Here is a 25,013-nt window from a genome sequence, read left to right as displayed (position 1 = left end):
CCCCAATGAGGAAGACGAGCATGCAGATGAGCTTCCCTGAGACGGTTTCTGACAGTTTGTGCAGAAATTCTTTGGTTATGCAAACCGATTGTTGCAGCAGCTGTCCGGGTGGCTGGTCTCAGACGATCTTGGAGGTGAAGATGCTGGATGTAGAGGTCCTGGGCTGGTGTGGTTACACGTGGTCTGCAGTTGTGAGGTCGGTTGGATGTACTGCCAAGTTATCTGAAACGTCTTTTGAGACAGCTTATGGTAGAGAAATGAACATTCAATTCACGGGCAACAGTTCTGGTGGACATTCCTGCAGTTAGCATGCCAATTGCACGCTCCCTCAAAACTTGCGACATCTGTGGCATTGTGCTGTGCAGGGCTCGAGTCCTGCAGGAACGCGTGGGAACGGCGTTCCTGCACTTTTCCCACAGCAGGAACGCCGTTCCCATTACTAGTCCTGCAGGACCCAGGGCTGGCACAAGCGGCTGCCAGAGCAGGGGGAGCACAAATCCGAATCCCCTGCCTCTGACTGGGGACTCGTATTTTTAACTCACCTCTCCCCCTGCAGTCAGTGGAGTCGTCCGGCCTCTCCTGATGATGTCAGTAGGCGGGGGCGTGACTTTCTCTGCTCTTCTCACAGGACCGCTGGGGAGCAGAGGAAGCCACGCCCCCTCCTCCTGACATCATCAGGAGAGGCCGGCTTACTCCACTGACTGCAGGCTGCAGGTTCCAGATCCTGTCCCACCCCTCCTGGCCCAAGGTAAGCCTCAGGGAGGGGGGAAGGCACTTTAGTTTGTTTTTTTTTGTCCCTTTCCCCAGTCCCTGTCCCCCTCCTCAGTCCCTGTCCCCCTCCTCAGGCCCTGTCTCCCTCCTCAGGCCCTGTCTCCCTCCTCAGGCCCTGTCTCCCTCCTCAGTCCCTGTCCCCCTCCTCAGTCCCTGTCCCCCTCCTCAGTCCCTGTCTCCCTCCTCAGGCCCTGTCTCCCTCCTCAGGCCCTGTCTCCCTCCTCAGGCCCTGTCCCCCCTCCTCAGTCCCTGTCCCCCCTCCTCAGTCCCTGTCCCCCCTCCTCAGTCCCTGTCCCCCATCCTCAGTCCCTGTCTCCCACCTCAGTCCCTGTCCCCCTATTTAAGGCCCTGTCCCCCCTCCTTAGTCCCTTTCCCCAGTCCCTGTCCCCCTCCTCAAGCCCTATCCCCTTACTCAGTCCCTGTCCCCCTATTTAAGGCCCTGTCCCCCCTCCTCAGTCCCTGTCCCCCCTCCTCAGTCCCTGTCCTCCCTCCTCAGTCCCTGTCTCCCACCTCAGTCCCTGTCCCCCTATTTAAGGCCCTGTCCCCCCTCCCCAGTCCCTGTCTCCCTCCTTAGTCCCTTTCCCCAGTCCCTGTCCCCCTCCTCAAGCCCTATCCCCTTACTCAGTCCCTGTCCCCCTATTTAAGGTCCTGTCCCCCCTCCTCAGTCCCTGTCTCCCTCCTCAGTCCCTGTCCCCCTATTTAAGGCCCTCCCCCCCCTCCTCAGTCCCTGTCCCCCTCCTCCAGCCCCTGCTCCCTTCATCAGCCCCTGCCCCCCTCCTCAGCCTCTGTCCCCCTCCTCAGCCTCTGTCCCCCTCCTCAGCCCCTGTCCCTTTCCTCAGCCCCTGTCCCTTTCCTCAGCCCCTGTCCCTCTCCTCAGCCCATGGCCCCTTCCTCAGCCCATGGCCCCTTCCTCAGCCCATGGCCCCTTCCTCAGCCCATGCCCCCCCTCCCTCCCCCCTCCTCCTAAGCTCCTGTCCCTCTTTCTCAGCCCTGCCACCTTACTCAGCCCATGGCCCCTTCCTCAACCCATGTCCCCCCTCCTCCTAAGCTCCTGTCCCTTTTTCCACAGCACTGTCACCTTACTTAGCCCCTGTCCCCCTCCTCAGCCCCTGTCCCCCTCCTCAGCCCCTATCCACCTTACTCAGCCCCTGTCCACCTTACTCAGCCCCTGTCCACCTTACTCAGCCCCTGTCCACCTTACTCAGCCCCGTGCTCTTACTCAGTCCCTGCATACGAGCATCAGCCCCTGCCCCCCTCCTCAGTCCCTGTCCCCTTCCTCAGCCCCTGCCCCTCTTCCTCAGCCCCTGCCCCTCTTCCTCAGCCCCTGCCCCTCTTCCTCAGCCCCTGCCCCTCTTCCTCAGCCCCTGCCCCTCTTCCTCAGCCCATGTCCCTCTTCCTCAGCCCCTGCCCCTCTTCCTCAGCCCCTGCCCATCTTCCTCAGCCCCTGCCCCTCTTCCTCAGCCCCTGTCCCTCTTCCTCAGCCCCTGTCCCTCTTCCTCAGCCCCTGTCCCCCTTCCTCAGCCCCTGTCCCCCTTCCTCAGCCCCTGTCCCCCTTCCTCAGCCCCTGTCCCCCTTCCTCAGCCCATGCCCACCCTCCTAAGCTCCTGTCCCTCTTCCTCAGCTCCTGTCCCCCTCTTCAGCCCCGTGCCCTTACTCAGCCCCTGCATACAAGCGTATCATTTTTTTGGGGGTGAGGGGGGGCGGGGAGTGGATCTTGGGTGAGTTCCTGCACTTTTTTACCCAGGACTTGACCCCTGGTGCTGTGTGATAAAACTGCACACTTTAGAGTGGTCTTTTATTGTGGCCAGCCTAAGGCACACCTGTGCAATTATCATGCTGTCTAATCAGCATCTTGATATGCCACACCTGTGAGGTGGATGGATTATCTCGACAAAGGAGAAGTGCTCACTAACACAAATTTAGACAGATTTGTGAACAATATTTGAGAGAAATAGGCCTTTTGTGAAAAAAATGGGGGCAAAAACAAAAGTGTTGCGTTTATAATGTTGTTCATTGTGTTTATTTTTAAATAAAACTATTACAATCTCTAAGATTCGAAATCATTGTTTAGTGAATAAGCGAGTGCCCTGGATTCTGTATTTTGTATATTTTGGCCCCAGCAGCACCCTATACTGTATGCATGTTCAGGTGAGTGCAGCCCTCTTGGTTTCTTATATATATATATATATATATATTTATATATATATATATATATACTCATAAATGAAAAAAATCAAAATGCACTCACAGGTCTTCGAATTAGTGGACAAATTGGTGCTTTATTTGGTCATCAAAAAAGTGTACAGAAATCAATCATTGATTTCTGTACACTTTTTTGATGACCAAATAAAGCACCAATTTGTCCACTAATTCGAAGACCTGTGAGTGCATTTTGATTTTTTTCATTTATGAGTATATATATCTGACGCCAGCAATTTGCACCCAGGCATATGTGATATAATTAATTATTTTTGGAGGAGAGTGCCAAGCTTCCATTTGTTTATATATATATACACACGTTTTAGCAAATTATATCATGATCCGGTCCAGACAAGGCAAAGCCATTGATAACATTGCAAAGGAAGAGGGGAAATTGAAACGTTGTTTTATTACTCTATTATTCTCTCTATGCCAACTGCCAGGCGCAAAGGACAGTTTGTAACAATGATTGAGCTAAGATTGAGATACCCAGGTACAACATAAAGTGGTGTGGATTTCTGCATTTAATTTTATTTTCCACACCACACAAATACCACACATACCTCTTTGTTTTATATCTATATATTAAATATTAATTAAATATCATTGGAATTGACAATCCCCCTTTAATAACTGATTGACCTATGCTATCTCCTGCACCCCCTCCTCAGCTTTGAAACTTGTACCCTCAATTTTGTTCTACCCATACCTTTAGAATTGTATACAGCAAAAACCTGTTACAAATGACTTGTGTCACTTGTGCTGGACGTTACAAGGTTTATGGCTGATGCCCGATGTTACATTCTATCTTTTTCTAATGTTGCCGACATCTCTAACTATTAAGGGGTATATTACAAGCCAGCAAGGGCAAATAATCAATACTATTTTCTGCCTTTTGCCCCAAACACTCCACACAGTTTTTAAAACAAAAGTCATAGGCAGGACTAGTCACTCCAGGATGTAAAAGGTACTTTTTTTCCCACAATCCGGCCAATGTTTCCGATCCTCCAAGCATATATTAAGCCGATAACATGTTCTACCTTCAACATGGAATCTCAGAACAGTTTTCGAATGAATTATAACCCTAGAATAATTTTACTACCATTAACACCGCCAAAGTCAAAAAAGTAATAGAGTTAAAATACATATTTTTTTTTAATTATAATAAATAATAATTAAATTATTATTATGATAGCGAGGTCACGCTTAATAGGCTGATATATAAAAAAAAATAGTATATTTTCAGCATTTCCAATTAAATAGACAGCTAAGTTAATCTATGTTCTTATGAGATAAAATGGGTGTATTTAACCAATTATGTTCAATGTGTTCATACAGTGTGTGTCTGTTTCTTTAAGGTAGTTCAAAAAGGACATTTTGCTCATTTGCAAACAAATCCAAGTCCTTTTTAGGTTTGTCCAATGTTTCAATTCAGAATTCAATAACTAATATTCAGCAGTGAATTCTGTATCTTTCTGAGGCTGCTGCTCCCAGATGTCAGAGAAGCAATATGGTTAAAAAATGAAATATATAAGCCATACATATTTGAATATGCATCATTATTAAGTATGTTTTAGCTAGTCATCCATTGGCATCTCTATGTATTGGAATTCTTGAACCTTTATTTCTGTATGCTGATTATGTACAGTACTGAGCACAGAATTTATTTTTAAGGATGCACTACACTCATCACACAAACAGCTGTAAGACACCACATGAGGTATGTGCTTCAAAATATGATTTCTACGTCCGGTCTAAAGAAAAACAGCAGCTGCAATTTCAACTTGCTAAAGAGCATGTATCCTGCAATTTTACCTCATTAAGGAGCATGTATCCTGCAATTTTAACTCATTAAGGAACACAGATCCGACAAGGAACGTTGATTATTTCCACCTTAGCGAAAGACATGCCAGGAGTGTCAATGGTCAATGGCGCTCTAAGCACCCATAATCTCTATAACTCATTGCAGTGATGATGGTGAAACAAGTCTGTTGGCACTGTCCCCCCCAAACTGTGTCAAACTGGTTTGAAGCTGTTTGACAAAAAACAGGGCCCCACCACAGCCTAGAGCCAGGTACCTCACTTGCTGCTGAGCTATCGGGGAAGGTAATTTCCACCCAAATTCGGGTTGAGAGCCCTGCTGTGAGCTAAAAATTGAAATATGTATAAGGCTAAGAGTTAAATGGGAAACTTCTCTACAATTCACAACATTGAATAAAATATGGAATATAACTTTTTTTTTCATGTGATCCTTTTTGTTTTAAATTTATATTAAAGATTGAACATGTTACATCATCATTCAGTTCAGACAAGGCAAAGCTGTGGCAAAAAATGCAAATTAAGAGGAGAAATTGAAACATTGTGTCAGGCCTCCTCTTCTCTGTAAACGTTCTCTATGCTGACTGTCAGGTTATAAGACAGAGCTTATAACAATATTGACAGGGAGCTAAGATGGAGGCGCCCAGTTGAAGGATAAAGAGGTATGGATTTTTATATTTCACTTTGCTTTACACCCCACAAATACATGTTTGTTAAATATAGGGATTAGTAAACATAGCATTAAAATTCCTTGGCATTTACAGTTTCCCTCTAAATAACTTAAAGTGGAACTGTCAACTCGTCACCTGTTAAAATGTAACTTTACATAATGCAGTTCAACAATTAGAGCAAAAATAATATTCTCTATGTAACACATATAATGCGAATGAGTCCGCTCAATAAAGTGCGGATCAATGGATATATTTGCTATAGAAGTTGCACACTAGTACAATACACTCATTGTGCACTGTACTAAACAGAAAGACATCATAATGAATTGTACAAAGCTGTGAATCAACATGCTTACAGATGTATATGATGTACACGGCTTGTTATTTATAATGGAATCATTATTTTATTTATAAAGCACCAACATATTCTGTTGGGATTTCAATGAGTAAATGATACATACTAGAAAACAATACTAAACCTATTTTGTGTTGAATAAGGCCCTGCTGTGTAATAGAAACTCATTAGTAAAATTAATAATAAAAAAAATAAAAAAATAAACAACTTACTGTACAGGTTTAAACATCAAGACAATCTACCTTAAAATAGGAATCACTTTTGTTATAATTTTATTAAAGGGACACTATAGGCACCTAAACCACTTCATCTTATTGAATTGGTATGGGTACAGTGACCCTGATCCCTTAACCCTGCAATGGTTATTAATTATTGCAATTTATGAGAAACTGCAATAATTGCATTGCAGGGTTAATACTGCCTCTAGTGGCTGTAAATCAGACAGCTACTAGAAGCACTTCCTGCTTGGTAGACGACTTTTGGTCTAAAACTGACACTGGACATCCTCACGCTCTGTATGAGGACATCCAGCGTCATTAAAATCCCCATAGGAAAGCATTGCAGCGATGCTTTCCAATGGGAAGGGCCTAATGTGCTTGCTGCATTCAGTACACAATGTGCATTAGCATCCCCCCTCCATCTGTGGTGGAAGAGGGTGCAAGGGAGCTTTATTGCTAGGAATGCAGGTTTGTATTCCTAGCACTCTAGTATCCCTTGGAGCATGGATTCAGGGTGCTCCCTCACAAATATGTCCTGGAGAATGAGTCCACCAAGAATATATTCAAAGACTTTCTGATAATAGCACGACTACATACTGACCGCTCATTTTGCGTATATATAGGGTGGGCAAAAATTTGTTGGATTTGACAGGTCAATAACTTATTAGTAGTAAGTTTGTTTTGTTGCAGGTACATATTATAACTGAGCCTTGGGGGATTCATCATGGGTGATTTCACAAAAGAACAATGAGTTAAAATAGTGGAGTTTTATTTTCAAAATGGCAGGTCTATTATTTTGACGCAAAGAGCTTATCGCTGCCGCTTCAATGGAAGAAAGGGACCTTTCAGCTTCCAGTTACTTCCCGTGGGGATATCTGAAGGAGCGGATGTACGTGAACAAATCGCGTACACGTGAGCAGCTCAAAGAGAACATCCGTGAAGAATTGTGAGATCTAGAGTCTCAACCATTAACTAGTGTTATGAATAATGCCATTGAAATAGCCCACCTTTTCAAAGCGACAAATAGAGCTCATTTTAAAAAGTTATCCTCCGTACCTTGTCAAACAAATCTCCATACTAAAGCATTCATTGTATGTAACATCATTGAAATTGGTTCATTAATAAAAAAAAGTTATTGGTTCCTCAAACTTTACTCTGAATTTTGGCCCACCCTCTATAAACAGACATGAGAATTAATGGTGACCTTGAGAAAGTTTAGGAATCTCTAGAATGTTGCAATCCTGGATCTTTGTTAAATGGGCATACAGGGAAAAATGGTAAGCCCCCATGGATATTAACATTCGGTTTCCATATTCCTTATGTCTCCTCCTCATCTGCATTATGTGCCTTGGCTGTGCCTGGACTGAACTGGATTGTGATTTTACTTTCTACACTTTACTACAATTTTTAAACGACAATTAAATATCACATCCAAAAGGTTAAACACATTACAGGTGATTTTTCAATATTTTTTCAGTTGGTGTAATTTCCATAGGCGTGACAGTTCTTCTTTAGAATGCTCAACATTAACTTCATAGCAAAGAACACATTGACATTATTAAATATGCCACAATGAGCCGTGTTTTATATAGTTTACATTCAGGAAAACTGCACATGCATATTGTTATATTAAAAGGGACAGAAAAGTACTGAACCCATGTGCGATCCATGCAAGCCTGCTATAAATGATGTCATAAAAAATGAGGAGTCAGGGCGTATATAGCCTTTGGGATTTAGTCATTAAACACAATAGCAAAATTGCACAGAATTGAAAAATAAATAGCAAAAATTGCAGATTTGGGAAAAAAAATCTTCAATGAAGCGATAGTTACATCTTGGCTACTTTTACTCTCAATTTTGCAATTTGAATTTGTATTCACTTCAAATCAATATTTAGCGAATAACTCCCTTTCTGTCAGACCTGCCGTGTCTTGAAACTAACCAACATGAATCAAAAATAGAATTCTTAACATATATTTTTTTGTAATTGACGTGTAAATTATTATCCTATTTTTATATTTCACTCTACTGCGTCTTTAAATTCTGCAGGACTAGTGACATAGCAGGTTTGTCACAGTAACAAGAATTCTATCCCTGGTTCTGAAGGAGTTATAACACATGACATATTGCTGATCTTTGGGAAAATGTAAACATTGCTTCATGCACAAGGGCACACTGTCAGCAAAGAGCAGTTAAAAAAAAAAAAAGTAAAACAAATCCACCGTTCCCCAGCATATTTGTGGCAGCAAAAATAATAACATTTCTAATAACTGATTATTATGCAACTTCCTCTCCAGACCACTACTTAAATTCAAGTAAACCACCCAGGGTGATGCATTCTGACACTGCAGCTGCAATGAACTGCAACTCCCAGAAGGCTCAGCCATTTCCAGCCAGAACTTAATTCAATGTAACACACATATATATATATTTGAGCAGTAATGGGTAATCTTGTCACATGGGGAATGTAATATGTGGGGTACCAAGGACTCCCATCAGTGCATTAGCTATTCAATAAATGCTTTATAATACTTTATAGACAGAAAGTAAATATTCTGCATTGTGATACTGTCTACTGCTGCAGTTCTAGGACCATGCAGCTTAATATCTCAAGGACACCTTGTGTGGAGATCATTAGCCTGCACTGCAATGAGGTGGGACATGTGTCCTGTCATTTACTAGGGTCACCTAGTCCCTGTACAGACTGCATTCTATGGGTGCAATAAACATAGCTGGGAGGCTAGTGATTATGAAGAATATATAGAAAGAGCAATAAATGGCATTTAAAGGCACATGCTGCATTGTCACTTGGTGCAGGGACTGACCTGCCAGCCGTTTCTCTCGGATATTTTTCCAGAGCAGATCCCAGGCTTTGGTGGTGGAGTCCTTTAACTGTTCGCTCAGAGACCTCCTCAGGAGAAATTTGGCTGATCTCCTCATACTTGTCATTATTGTAAATCCCCCTTCATTATAAGAAATATTCCCTCCAAAATCCCGGAGCAGAGGTAGATCTGCAGAGAGAGAGCCTCCCTCGGTGCAGAGAGCTGTTAAAACACCAGTGGGTCCTCAGTACTTCTCCAGAAATACATTGTAACACTGAACAAGTCCACACTCCATCTCTCCTGCTGACACTTCCTCCCCCTGACTCTGGGTGCCCTTACTTTAACTAAATTCCCTTCACACAGACAGATGCACAAAAACATAATCCATATGTACAGTAATTTAGGTTTCCACCCTGATTCTGTTTCACATTGTGAATCTGTGCAGTCCTCTCTCTCTCCTTCATTTACCTTCCAAGAAATGCCATTTCCCTTATTGACTTACATTATCTCTCCAGACAGAAGAAGTGGAGGTCGTGAAGCTATTTTTAGCTGTAACCATTTCAGAACTGCAGAGGTGCAAATAAACCCATGCAGAAAAAAGTTGGGGTTTATTTACTAAACAGCAAAAAATATAATAAATATATATATATGTATGTAATAAAATAGATAATCTAAACTGAGGTAGAATTTTTATTTTTTTATTCCACTATTTTAGATTTAGGTTTGTCGTTTGGATTTATTTATTAAACTTTAGTGTTTAGCTAAAAACCCGCTTTACTGCAAATCTGCATCCGAATTGTAGAATTCACGTGCAATAGCTGAATTAGAGGGAGAATTTAATTAGGTAACATTTATCCAAAAAGAAAAAAAAAAACCTGTGGTGAGAATGACCCCATTTTTAATATATTTAGTTTAAATAGTAATAATATCACATCATGTAATCAATTAAGAACATTCAGTGTTCTTTGGTTTCTTAGGTCGTTTCTTGTGTATGGCCTTTGAATTCATTAATTCAAGAACCAATTCAGAATTCCAGTTTGACACCTTTTTAGTAAACAAGCCAAATTCTCCTGAAGAGTCATAGGGTTTTCTCACTAAGCAGTGACTTGTTGTGAACTTGAAAATTGAAAGGGCAAAATTTACGCCAGAATATCTAATGAAGTTTAATTAATAAACAATTAATTGTAGCAAACAAAATACCAACTTAAACAGCATACTGGGGAGGTGCACAGTTTGACTATTTTAGACTATGTTTTGGTATCTGACGTTTTATGCATTACAATTTGGAGTTTAGTGAATAACTCTGTGAGTTTGAATAAAATCCCAGCTCATTTACAGTCACATCTTTAGCTTGTATTGTGCGATCTGCTCTCCAGTTCACCACAATCCACCTGAAATATCCACACAGGACTCCCCTAAATTTGGCCACCTCCTCAGGAGAGCTAGGTGTGAATTAAGACCATTGCACCTTTTCCCTCCGTTAACCAAAATATTACAGTGCAGAGGCCCCCAGATCTAATTCTACAAGAAGACCTGATGAAAACATATCTGCCAACACATTCTGAAAAGTGTAAACATTGAAATTTGTAAAAAAAAAATGGCAACGTTCACATTTATCTGTCGGAATGCCTCTAGTGGCGGTCTATCAAGCCACCACATGAGGATCTTTCTCATGAACTCCTGAATGCTGTGAATGCTTCTCACACAGACACAATGGATAAAATGCTTCTTTATAAGAAGCATTCTATTGGCTGAGCATGGCAACTAATGCATTGAATTGATGCATTTATTCCATGATAAGCACTGGATTAGGTCAGAGATCATCTAGATCAGGCTTCCCCAAACTCCGGCCCTCCAGATGTTGCTGAACTACAACTCCCATGATTCTATGAATTAAATAGATAGGCTGAGAACCATGGGAATTGTAGTTTAGCAACATCTGGAAGGGCAGGAGTTTGGGGAAGCCTGATTTAGATGGATGATCAGAAGAGGTAAAGCAGCTGCCAATCCGAGACTGTTAGGCACTGGATAAAATGTGTTTAAACTGTATTGTTTCTTTTAGGTGGGGAAAAGGTGTTAGCCTTAGCCATAATCTAAACCTGAGGAACATGAACATTACAAATAAATAATTATATTTATTATTTATCATATTGGAAGATAACTTTACCCTTTCACATCCCCTTGTAGCCTAGCAGTGAGATCCTTCCACCTACAAGTACACAGGGAGCCCATGTTCTACGATTTAGTCCTCGAGTTTTCATGTCTGAGAAATACCTTGTGTTGGTACTGTGCCAGTTCATCTAACTGTTACTAACCAGATCACCGAATAAATATGTTTCTTGAGTAATTAGAAGTTTTGGTGTTCTTGTTAATTATTATTATTATTATTAACTACACATTATTAACTTACATTAGCATTTGGACCACCCTGAGGTTATCATATGTATAATCCAGAATGCCATGACTACAGAGTGAGCAGGATGCAAGTTGAAAGAACTCCTCAGCTCAACTTTAATATTAGACATATAACCAGCACGGCCATCAGAAATTTAGGAGCCCCTTAAACAGCTCAAGGTATGGGCCCCTGGGGCCGTCCCGAGTCTGCCCACAGGGCCCACTCTAAACCTACCCACAAGGATGCAGTGTGTGTGTGTAGCATGGATAGAGTGTGTGAGAAGCGGATGCAGTATGTGTATAGTGTATGTAGATTGTGTGTGTGTATAGTCGAGGCCGAGTATATATATAGTGGATGCAGAGAGTATGTGTGTAGTGGATGCAGTGCGTGAGTGTAGAGTGGATGCAATGTGTTTAGTGTGTGTTTGTGCAGTGGATGCACTGTGTGTTTTTGTACTAGAAAGTGGTCCAGTGGCATTGTGCAGGCTGCCAGGAAGCCCGGCAGGGATGCACACCTTCATACATTCCTAGATTGAGTGTTAGCTGCTCCACTGGGGACTTTACTGTGCTGGTTGTCACTGCTGGCTATCTCTAAACGTTGGGAAGCAGCCGATCCTCAGCCTGGCTTCAGCATGCTCTTTTTCTTTGGCTCTGTTTTTCACCGCCTTTAGCTGGTGGCAAACATTTCAGTCCCCACTGGAGTGGATAATTTTAATCCTTAGGATGACGCAGATCGTTTGCTAGCTACACGAGGCCTCGCTTCCAAAATGGCTCCTGCCATGGGGTTTACCTCATGGCCTCTCATGACGATGATACCCCTACACTAGGATGTTCTTCTACAAGCATTTGATAAGCTCTGTCTACTCTTTTTGTCCAAGGCACAGAACCCAAGCCGATATTTACAAGCCAACTCCTCAAGACACCCAATGCCCATTCTCCTATTACTGGGCCAAGAGCCTTTAGAGGATTCCCCCCCTCAGCATCACTCACACTCTTGGAGGCCCTGGGCAATCAAGCACGCACTGACGGATCCTCACGAGGCAGCGATTTTGGAGGTGCAAGAAGCCAGATCAGTGGGCACACTTTGTGGGCTCTAGTTGAGGCCTGGGACAGTTGGAGCAGATGCAATATTGAGACTGTGCCAGCAACTGGGAACAGATACCCTAACAAGGGAATTGGCTGAGTAAGGCTGTGGACTGTGAGCTTAATGCTGTTAGTTAAGTTTTATTTGCCACTTTTATAAGTTATTATTTAATAAGAACTCTTAATCTTGTGTCTTGAAAGTAATGTATTCTTATGTTGCAAAATGGTAGCCTGTCAATTTTCCACCCAGGTGTACAATAAACTCAGTGTTCAAGCAGTTATATCTCTTATAAATCCCACCAATTGGGTTTTGCTCTGTTACAGCCCAGTGCTAAGCAACTTCTAATCTTCATCTTCTGAGAAGAGATGTCTTTATGCAAAGGCGATTTCATCTAATGCAAAGAAAAGTTGTTTTTTTTTACAGTAAGAGCAATAAGGATATGGGATTCTCTGCCTGAAGAGGTGGTTTTATCAGAGTCCATACAGATGTTTAAACAGCAATTGGATTAATACTTGCAAAAACATAATACACAGGGATATAATTTCTAACTAGTGGGGTAATAGCTGCTTGATCCAAGGAGACATCTGACTGCTATTTTGGGGTCAAGAAGGAATTTTTTCCTAGTTTGTTGCAAAATTGGAAGCGCTTCAGACTGGGTTTTTTGCCTTCTTTTGGATCAACAGCAAAAAACAAATGTGAGGAAGGCTGAACTTGATGGACACAAGTCTCTTTTCAGCTATGTAACTATGTAATATCAGTTGTGTTATAACAAAAATGAGTTATTATTACTCTTTTGTACTGCAACTTATGTTGCTCAAATATCTATATACCTTACGCTTTAACTACAGCAGAACAAAATAATGGTTTAACCCCTTAAGACCGGAGGGCGTACAATTACGTCCTTTTTAAAGCGGCTCTAAATGCCGCAGGACGTAATTGTACGCCCTCCGTTTTTTTGTTACTTACCCGGTCGCCGGCGATCCCACGCCGGCGATCGCGGTTGGGGGGACTCCCAGGGAGCCCCCCGCGGCACCTCCGTCCTCTTCAGAGGACCTCACAATCACATGGCCGGGATAGCTGGCTGCAGCAATGCCAGCAGGGGGACTAACTGTATTGACAGTTAGTCCCCCTGCTGGCTGGAAATCAAATTAAAATAAATTAAAATAAGTATAAAAAAATATATATATACTTAGATCATATATATATATATTATATATATATGATCTAAGTATATATATATATATATATATACACATATACACACACACACATACACTGTCTAGGTGTATTTTAATATTAATATATATATATAATTATATATATATTAATATCAAATTACCCCTAGACTGATACTGATTAAATATATATATAATTATTGTTATATATATATATATATTTATATATAATATAAAAAACGAAATATGTAAATACGTAAAAAAATAAAAAAAAATAATTAAAAATAAAATATTAAAAAATATATGGATGTGTTTTATATGGATGTGTTTATACATATATTTATATCAAAATACACGTAGAACGAAATAATATATATATCTATATACACAAATATATACTATATATCACTATATATATACCTATATATAAATAAAAATATGTAAAAAAAATTATATATATATATACGTATATATATACACATATGTATATATATACATATATTAATTCTACACATATATTTATGTAATAATTTTACATAATTAGGTATCCTAATTAATTACAATTGGCGGGACCTGCCTGACAACCCATGCCGAAAGTATAGGGAATTTCATTTGCTAGCACTATATTTAACCCTATAACTTTCCAAGACAACATAAAACCTGTACATGGGGGGTACTGTTTTACTCGAGAGAATTCGCTGAACACAAATATTAGTGTTTCAAAACAGTAAAATGTATTACAATGATGATATCGCCAGTAAAAGTGACGGTTTTTGCATTTTTCACGCACAAACAGCACTTACACGGACGATATTATTGCTGCAATACTTTTTACTGTTTTGAAACACAAATATTTGTGTTCAGCGAAGTCTCCCGAGTACAACAGTACCCCTCATGTACAGGTTTTATGGTGTTTTCAAAAATTACAGCATCAAATATAAGGCTTGTGTTTCATTTTTTTTCACATTAAAATTCGCCAGATTGCTTACGTTGCCTTTATGACCCTATGGTAGCCCAAGAATGAAAATTACCCCTATGGTGGCATACTATTCGCAATAGTAGACAACCCAAGGTATTGCAAATGTGGTATGTCCAGTCTTTTTTAGTAGCCACTTAGTCACAAACACTGGCCAAAATTGGCGTTTTTTGCATTTTTCACACACAAACAAATACTAACGCTAACTTCGGCCAGTGTTTGTGACCAAATGGCTACTAAAAAAGACTGGACATACCCCATTTGCAATACCTTGGGTCGTCTACTATTGCAAATGGTATGCCATTATGGGTGTAAATTTATTTCCTGGGCTACTATACAGTCTCAAAGGCAACGTAACCAATCTGGCGAATTTCAATTTCAAATGTAACACGCTATATTTGACCCTGTAACTTCCCAAAACACCATAAAACCTGTACATAGGGGGTACTGTTTTACACGTGAGACTTTGCTGAATACAAATATGTGTATTTTATTGCAGTAAAAGCAAACAGTATTATGACATTGACAGTTAAAATGTCATGTAGAACTAAAAAAATTAAATAAATCTTATTTTCTCCCATTTTTTTCATATTAAATTATGTTTCCTAGCTAAATATTAGATATTAAATGAAAGCCCTGTTTCCCCTGAATAAAATGATATATAATAAGGGGTGGTGCATTTAATATGAAAGAGGTGAATTCCGGTTGGACAGACATATAGCGCAAATGCCAGGTTTTGTTTACATTTTGTTTCGTTCACAACTTGTACATTTGGCTCCGTCCTTAAGTGGTTAAAGAAAAAAAATATATATAAACAAAGACTACATTTCTGTATCATACCATCCCGTCCACTCACAAAGAATGAAAATGCATAGGATATGGTTGGACAAATGTTTTCCTGCCAATTTCCTTATAAAATGGAGACGATCCATAGTATCCAGTGTGGTTCAAAATATCAATGCTGCTGTTTGTCACTTTACTTATAGAATAAACTTTGAGTGCCCTCTTTGGAATGGATTTAGATTGTATGTTTCTACAACTGAAGGCACCTGGGCAATAATTGTATATATAACAATAATATAATAGATGTAATATAATAATTATATTTATAATTTTCTTTATTTTTATATCATTACATTTGTAAGTTGATCCTAAAAAGAAAATACATGACTACAGAGTTTGAAGAAGTAGGTCACATTCCTTAATCCAAATAACCCAGATAAGAAATCTACACATGTGCATATTGTACGTCCTATTCCTCGATGCCTGACATGAGATAAACACATGAGGTAATAAGTTATTACATATTGTGTTACTGCCAAAAAATTGATGATGACTAAGGAACAGGTGAAAAGTTGAAAACACATATAGAAGGATATTCATTGACAGGAGAATCGCATATATATTTCCCCAAAACACTCTACTATAAAAATTTAAGTGTCGTAGAATGTTCCAAATTTTTGTATTTTGTTGTGAAAGGTGCAATTACTCCACAATTTCTTGTTTAATGGGTTACTCTGATTGTAGCAATGCAGTGGACAGTTAACTAGTCAATACATGTAATATCTTTGTACTCTGTGATGTCTTATGTGTATGCAACACTTGTAGCTAGTTTGTGCATGCAGTTTAACCATTTAATCAGCTAAACACTTTTATAAAATTAGGACAACAGTCACCAATGGATTTCCAGTTCTGTACCATGGAACCTGCTTTGTCTGGTGGAATTTCCATTGACAATAGTTAAAGGGACACTATAGTCACCAGAACTATAGTGTATTTGTTCTGGTGAGTATTATTATTTCCTTCAGGCTTTTTGCAGTAAACACACAGTCTTTTTGCAGTAAACACAGTCTTTTCAGAGAAAATGCAGTGTTTACATTACAGCCTAGCACAGTGAGCAGCACTGCCATTCAATGTCTCCACTCTCTGCATGCAGACACTGAACTTTCCTCATTGAGATGCATTGATTCAATTCATCTCTATGAGGAGATGCTGATTGGCAAGGCCTGTGTTTGATTTGTTCCTGCTCTGCCCCTGATCTGCCTCCACTGATTAGCTCAGAGAATCACTTCTGATGATGTCAACCAAGCAGGCAGATCAGGGGCAGAGGCAGCAGCTGCAGTCTTGAATGCAAGTAAGATTTTACTATATTTAGGGAGGGCAAGGTAGGCCACAGGCTAGATTGTGGTTTTAAAACTATAGGGTCAGGAATAAATGTTTGTGTTCCTGACCCTTTAGTGTTCCTTTAAAAACAACTAAACCAGAACGCATCACAAGCTCAATCTTTGTGATACATGCTCACATTGCATAGATGAACTCAGAAAAAAAAGTTATTCACTTCTGAATTTCCATCATTTGCTGCAAATGTGCAGATTCTCCATTAATCATGGATTGGCAAACATTTCTCAGCCAATCCCGGACATCCTTATATTCACAATGGGAGCAGGAGCTGCACCAGGTCGTCAAATGCGAGGGTGATATGAGCTTTAAGATGGAGGTTTAAAAAAAAAAAAAAAAAAATTACCCAATGGCAGGAAAATTTTAGTAAATCCAGCGAGACAGATCACCTCTTCTTGCTACATCCTAAGCAAGTGCTTATGCAGCCAATAATTAGACCGCCAATGAAATGGACCTCATGAAAATTATACATGATACGTGACATCCAGTTAACGGACATTTCACTTTCAGTATTTCATCAAGTGGAAAGGATGATTGAGTTAGCGTGCATTATTATTATATTTCGGTTATAAAGTGTCAACACGCTGAGTATTGCTGCCAGTAATAGGTTTTTTGTAAGAAGTAATCTATCGATCATTAAGCCGAGCTGTGGTCTAGTCCAGGGTAAGCAGCATTTAAGTTTAAAAGGTTTCTCCTGTGAGATTATAAATTGAAAATGCAGAGTTACAGTTGCATTATATATATATTCTCTTATTCATATTTAATCTTGAAGGGCACCTTGAGAAACTCCTTGGATCATATAAGTATTAAAATATTATTCACTCTGTGAGATCTATTGCCATGTCGATTGCAAGCTCCATATAGATACATGTGACAAAATGGCTTTTGTCACTGGGTTTATTGGTGACAAGCTGCCCTTTACCCCTGGCTGTTGGAGGAGCCTGATTGCCAGCCTCTTACCTGTTGACTATGGTCCCTGGGAGATTTGGCCCTTCAGGTGCAACATTTGGGCATATTGGATTTGTATGGTGCTGCTGCTGGCCCTTTAAAAACCATCCGTGGACATATTATGACTTTTAGGAACAATGTCCCTTTAAGACTGTGTAGCAGATTGCATTCAGGCTATCTTCAATATTATGTATGCTATTATGTGTTAGGTAAATTGTAAATGTGTAGGTTCTATGTGATAAATGTAACAGTATGTATTTTTACGTCTTTTATTGTCCTTTGTCTGCCATGTGGCTAATGGAGTTTTACCTCTGTCCTTGGAGATAATTGGATTACTTCCCAATTATCTCCAGGATAGAGACTCTGTGGAACTGTTTTGGGAAGAAAAGCCATGCTTCATTTGGTAACAAAGGACTTTCCCTTAACTTTTGAACCACTGGTCTGACTCGCACCATTTTTTAATATGTTGTTCCCCTGAATGGATTGATTGTGAATATGTATTTTTATAGAGATGTATGGTTTTAGAGTTATGAAAGTTGGGTAAAAAGTATGTTTTAACTGTATGTATAATTGAGTTTCCTCTCAGGATAAGGGGAGGGGATATGTGGGATGTAACTGTGATATGATTGGTTGTTTTATCCCTCCCTGTGGGCGGTCCTGTATTTGCAACAACTGTAATAAAAGCCAGACTGGGTGTGCTAGCATCTCAGATCATCTTGTACCTTCATGAAGTTTCGGCTCATGTTTGGGGGATTGGAGAACTACACTCTGGGGATTGCTATAATCACTATACTCCCCAGAGTATAATCGCTGAGCTCTGCTAAGAGCTTGTTCCTGTTCCTGCTCTCTGGAATTCGGAGAGGTCCACCTACTGGAAGCTGGACCCTGGTCTTGGGTCCAGAGTGGGTGGAGTCGGCGAGACCCCAACCAAGCTGCGGCGGTTCGTGGGGTCTGCAGTGGTTATGGTGTCAGGCAGAGTGCTTGGAGACCTCGGAAAGCACTAGGAGCATCCGTCAGCGGAGGGTACCCGGTCGGGGTGCCAGCGGTTCCGTTACAATACACTTCTTCAATGTCTGTTCCACACGTTTCACTCTCTCTTGTTAATTTTGTCTCCCCAGTGAATATTCTTTCCAAATGTTGTATTTAGGTTCACCTTGTTACTTTCGTGTCCCCTCTTTTTATCTCCCGTGATCGTCATTGCCTTCCATAATGGTAGAATTTAAGTTATTATTATTGGCATTTATAAAGCGCCAACGCATTCCGCAGTGCTTTACACTATATGGAGAGAGGGAAATTTAACAATAAATGAAACAATTACAATTCTATTCTGTCCCTTGTGTAGGACTCTTCTTATTGCTGTATATGTATCCTTCCTTTCATTTCTCTGCTTGTACTTATCCTCACTTCCCACCCTTATATCGCTCTTGTGATACTCCGCTCGCATCTGTGAATCTTTCTCTCTTCCATTCTGCTGTTTTCTTTCCTCCCTTGTGCATTTTCTTCCCTTTCTTAACCTTTTGTGCTGCCCTCTATGCCTCTTCCAGTTCAGTCTGTTTCATTCTTCCTCTGTCTTACAGAGTCCATTGTCCAACATTTTATCACATTATGTTCTTTTTTCCTTTCGTATACATACGTACAGATAGAGAAGGCAAATACCAGAAAAACGTTATTCCCTGATGCCTTGTAATCTATGGAAAGCCCAGTCCATCAATAAGTTACTTACAAAGGACAATGCCTGCAGGTTATGTCAAAGATAATGTAATTCTCATATACGAGCAATGTTTTGGCTCACAAAAAAAAAAAAGCTTTTATTCCACCAAGACTAGTTTTGCAGCTAGAAATGTTGAAGTAATTTTTTTTATTTATTTTTTGTTTAAAAAGATTTTATTAGATTTCCAACATACTAGTTATAGAGCAGAAACATGAATACAATTAATAAAGAATAAATTGAACAATGGATTGGTGACATTTAAGTACTCAATATGAACTGTTGACCTCAATATGATATGGATATCAATGTGAAATAGAATTTGAACAATTCAAGGTATTTTGTAATGTGCAATAAGAAATAAATGAAAGTTAAATGGTGATAGAACATGTCTCATCTTTGTTTTAGGGAGACCAAATGGGATTAACTTATTCTAGGAAATCTACAAAGGCATTAACAATATTTCAGGTCAATATTAGAGCTGAATTCTCATATACACAAAAGCGTTTAAGAGAGAGAAAGCTGTATTACCGATCCTTAGATATTTTCAGTGCTGACATGAATATTTCCAAGGTGGTTAAAGGAACACTATAGGATCAGGAAAACAACCATCTAGCCCCCCTGGCTCACCCTTGCCTCCTTAAATATAGTAAAATCTTACTAGTATTCAAGTCTGAAGCTGCTGCCTCTGCCCTTGTCTACCTCTGACCTGCCCCTGCCTGCTGACATCAGCAGTAGTGGTGGTCTGAGCCAATCACAGTGATTCCCCATAGGAATGGCTGAGACTGTCAAGGAGGCAGATCAGGGGCAGAACCAGCACAAGTCAAACACAGCCCTGGCCAATCCGCCTCTCCTCATAGAGATGAATTGAATCAGTGCCTCTCTATGAGGAATGTTCCGTGTCAGCATGCAGCGGGTGGAGACATTGAATTGCAGTTCTGCTTACTCTGCAGCACTGCCCCAGGAAGCAGCTTTAGCAGCCATCTGAGGAGTCGCCAGTGGAGTTATCACTAGGCTGTAATGTAGACACTGCATTTTCTCTGAAAAGAGAGTATTTACAGCAAAAAGTCTAAAGGGAATGATTCTACTCACCAAATACAATAAACTGTAATTGTTCTGGTGACTATAGTGTCCCTTTAAAGTACATTAACCCATGAACTTTCCTGTTCCCAGTACCAAGACTACATTTGCACTGCTCACCTCTCTGCCTCCCCTCTAGGCCTCTTAAGGCAATGATCCAATACTAAGTTCCTCATAGAGGAGCACTGGGACATGATGCGCTGTTAGCATTGCGTGTACCGTAAGTACGTCCAGTACTTCTCACGGAAAAACATTGAATCCAGTGCTTTCCAATGAGCTGCCGCGTTACATGACCAAGTTTTACTAAGTTATGCAATATTTTACCAAATGGCAGTGCACACTAAGTAGTTTCATGTGAGCAAACTTTATTAGCAGTTAAAGCAATGTTTCAGATTGAAAAACAAGCCTTTTCGAGCATGCTTGAAAAAGGCATGTTTTTGTAGCCGAAACGTCACTTTAATAACTAATAACACCTGCTCACCTGAAACTACTTGGTGTGCAAAGGCATTGGAATATTACATTGGGAAGACACCCAAACTACTTCACTGAGATGAAGTGGCCTGTGTTGACTTCCTATTTAGATTCAGGGTCCCTCAAAATGTAAAAATGTTGTTACTTAACCTTGTACCAGTGCTAAGACTCACTCTGTGCTGCTGCTATCTAAGTCTATCTCCTCTTCGTCTACTTATCCAATCAAAAGCTTCTCATAGGTAGCACTTAATCCAAATGCTTCCCTATGATAAGCATTCGTGGACATTCAACAGCCTCATACAATGTGTGAGAATGTCGAACGTCACTGAACCAAGTCTGAATCAGTCATAGGAGTGGAAATTCCCTCTAGAGGCCATCAGAAGAATAGCCACTAATGATGTATTTAGCTATGCAATGGAAACAACATATCTAAAACATGACAATGTTTTACATTGCAGGATGAAAACGACAGGACCACTGCACCAAGACCACTTCATAGAAATGAAGTTGTCTGGGTGCCTATAGTAATCCTTTAACCCCTTAAGGACCAAACTTCTGGAATAAAAGGGAATCATGACGTGTGTCACACGTCATGTGTCCTTAAGGGGTTAAGCAAAACCAGTGAAAATGGGAAAATGCATACAGTGACTCAAATGTTGACTGGTGCGAGTGTATAGGCTTATATGAACCTGGAGAGGCATCATCTGAGTGCAGAACATGGCCCTCAGTGTTATCTGTGTGGACAATATGGTTGGCCATGTCACTAAGGCTCAAGGTATACAGTGCCAAGGTATACAGTTCCTCTATTTTGCATAATGTCCTCGAGCACGTGTCTTAATTTCACCTCCCTAAACTCAGTTATGACTTACAGCAGCTACTTACCTAGCATGTCGACATGCTAGGTAAGTAGCTGCTGTAAGTCATAACTGAGTTCAGGGAGGTGAAATGAAGACACGTGCTTGAGGACATTATGCAAAATAGAGGAACAAAGAGAGATGTGATAACATTTCATGGCATTGGATAGAGAGGTGTTTGACATAAATATAATAATTTAAGAAGACATTTATTTTAACATTAATAATTCTTGTCCATGGGAATTACCTGTGCAAGTCAAGATGCTAATTCGTAAATATAAGTAGGAATATGATACAGTGCAGAAACATCTATAGCAGGCAAGGTCAAAGCATTTCCTCCTCTGGGCAGTTCCTCTGAGAACAGCAATGATATGGGAACTTCAAGCATGGAGATATGGAGAATTTTACATATTATTTGTATTCAGGCTGAAGTGAACTCTATGTAGCTTCAATTTCCAGTGGATATTAGTTGGATGTCGTATGAATAGCAAGCAGGTGAAAGTCAGTGAAACCATATGTTTAACGCATCACAGAATACACACGCAGAGTGCAGGCTGTCAACTCAAAACCCTTTCTATGCATTCTGCTTTCAAGAAAGAAAGTTTGTAGTTTGTTACACAGTTTCGAAAAATGCATATTGTGCCGTAAAAGAAATTTTAGCGATGCAATTATTGCTACGGAATACTGCAACGAGACTGTTTAACTAAGTTATCAAGTTATGTTAATAAAATAATGTTTCCTTGAGTTCTAAAGGAAAGCAGAATTCTTATAGGAACCTTGAGGCAAGTGGTGATTAGTCAGTTTTTAAGCCTGTCCTTCAAGCAAATGAATGTACCAAGAAGCTATGAAGACCTACTGACCTCTTCTCGGGAATATCTAGGGTTGGGTGTAAAAAGAGAAGATAATAAAAATCAATCAGGACTACTTCCATTGGAAAATGTTATGTAATGGATTATAATAATGCCATGGATTATAATGCTGTCAAATAAAGGAAAGAGATGAGCTTATCAACATGTTTTACAAAAAGAAAAAAAGATATAACAAATAAGAGCTGAGGACAGATGAGAGAGAAAGAGAGAGATGTGGAAAGTGAACAATACTGTCTCGTAAAAACCAGGGCCCCTAATCTTTATTGTATCTCTACAGAATATACTTAAGATCTTTAATGTATGTATTGAGAACAGTCTTACATATAATATTTAATACATTCTATTAATTGTTTTTATATTATTTTTTAAATAACATGTAAAATTCTCTAAAAATACACCAAATTAAAATGTGTTGGCAAAAACTTATACTTATGATTACAGATTATGTTTAGTGTATTTATTTAAAAAAACATTTCATACCAGTTCGAAAACGTATCTCAACCAAAGAGAATACACTGTATGAAATAGTGCATTCTGGGTAATGCAAGTTGAAACTTGGTCCAGGAATGCAGTTTGTAATGTGTGGAATTTTTTTTAAAATTGATCATAATAACAACTGCCTCTCATCTAGTTAACTTTAACAAATACAGGGAGAAGTAATGTGTACAGATCATATTTTAAAAAAAGACAGCAAACAAATAGAAAAGAACTATCTATCCACGTTCTATATCTGGCCATGTCTGTCACTGGGAAACACACACAAGGAGCAAATGATTGAGTGGATTGAACAGCATAGACAAGTGAAGTCAAATGAAACGCCTGCTCTAATCCCTTTTCCTGTGATGAATTCTACACTTTGAGATTGGAACTTTGAGATAACCGTGAGTTTCCTGGAAGTTCTTGGTCACAGAGATATAATAAAAACAAAAAAGAGGTTTTTCACACAAGTTACTTTTTTTTTTTGTCCTTTTCAACTGTGAGTGTTTACTATGATTCCATGTAAAGCAACACGACCGATGATCCACACACTTGTGATGGATACTAAAACCCCACTTGACAATCTGTGTCATTTATGTCAATTGCATTTGTAGCCTGATTGCCTTATTACCGATAAAGAGGCTTAGAGCGCCTATTCTTAGCTGTCCGTATCAGGCAAAATGTCTGCGATGTGATGTGATCTTCACAATATTGACAATAATTTCCTAATTGTAGTAAATCTGTTATCTATATACACTATCTGAAACATTAGCAAACACACCAATTGTATGCCCAACATAGAATGAAATTTAATGATAGCAGTGGGAAGGGACCTGTGAGCAATAATGTTTTTTTTTCTTCCAAAGTTCGAGTCATTGGCATTTTTAAATAATAAATTAAACTAATACTGCATCAAATGGCATCATAAGTCTCCCTCCGTGCAGCAAAGAAAACCCAATCTTCTAATATCAAAACATGGATCCTCACTGGCTTCTGAAAGTGTTGCATGGTTGGAAATGTTTAAATAGAGCACTTTGATTGTATACTCCCGTGTTGTATGGAGTTTGATATCTACAAACAGTAAATTAACCACCTGTATTCGAAAAGGGATACTGACCCACTGGGGTATCTCTAAAATATCCTGAGAATTGGATAGACAGAAACTCCACCCAGAGCCAGATTAAGCGCCCAGTGGACCTGGTGCTGACAATTATGATGGGCCTATTTACAGAATCTTATCGACCAAAAACACAATCATACCTCCCAAGCAGGGGCGTATTAGCCGCGAGGCAAACAAGGCATTTGCCTTGGGCGGCATTTTCCAGGGGGCGGCAAAAAACGCCGCCCCCAAATGCCCAAGGCAAATGTCTTGTTAGCCTTGCGGGGTAACAGACATGCTGGGCTGGTTGCTGGTCGGGCGGGCGGGCGGCCGGCGAGGGAGCTCTTCCCCTGAGCTCTCTGCTCAGCTCCCTCGCGCGCCGCCCGCAGAGTGAGACTGGGAGCCGGAATATGACGTCATATTCCGGCTCCGCCTCCCAGCCTCACTCTGCGGGCGGCGCGCGAGGGAGCTGAGCAGAGAGCTCAGGGGAAGAGCTCCCTCGCCGGCCGCCCAGCCTGCCCGCCAGTGCCGCCCTGCAGCCACTGGACCACCAGGGAATGGGAGAACCCCCCCACCCCCAGCATTCCCAAAGGTAAGGAGGCTGGGGGGGGGGGGAGTAAATAAAAAAAAAAAAGTGTTAATGTGAGTGTGTGTGTGTGTCTCTGACTGTATGTGTCTGATAGTGTGTGTGTGTGTGTGTGTGTGTCTGTTAGTGTGTGTGTGTGTGTGTGTGTGTGTGTCTGTGACTGTGTGTGTTAGTGTGTGTGTGTGTGTCTGACTGTGTGTGTGTCTGACTGTGTGTCCGACAGTGTGTGTCTGTTAGTGTGTGTGTGTCCGACTGTGTGT

At 40.5% G+C, this 25,013-nt stretch overlaps 1 protein-coding gene across 2 annotated transcripts in view; it reads right to left on the bottom strand.

Moving 5' to 3' along the window:
- Positions 1-25,013, bottom strand: part of STARD13 (StAR related lipid transfer domain containing 13) — a 260,123-nt gene that overhangs the window by 157,879 nt on the left and 77,231 nt on the right. The window contains exon 1 of one of the 2 annotated variants that reach the window (XM_063429414.1): positions 8,858-9,130. The exons of the other annotated variant lie outside the window; for it this stretch is intronic. Within the exon in view, the coding sequence (XP_063285484.1) occupies positions 8,858-8,981 (124 nt within the window). The 5' untranslated portion in view covers positions 8,982-9,130. Of the gene's footprint in view, positions 1-8,857; positions 9,131-25,013 lie in introns of those variants that run through there. 2 annotated transcript variants of the gene reach the window in all.

Source organism: Pelobates fuscus, chromosome 1 (genome assembly GCF_036172605.1).
Source record: "Pelobates fuscus isolate aPelFus1 chromosome 1, aPelFus1.pri, whole genome shotgun sequence".
NCBI classification, from domain to species: Eukaryota; Metazoa; Chordata; class Amphibia; order Anura; family Pelobatidae; genus Pelobates; species Pelobates fuscus.
This window is presented reverse-complemented; position numbering and strand designations above follow the sequence as displayed.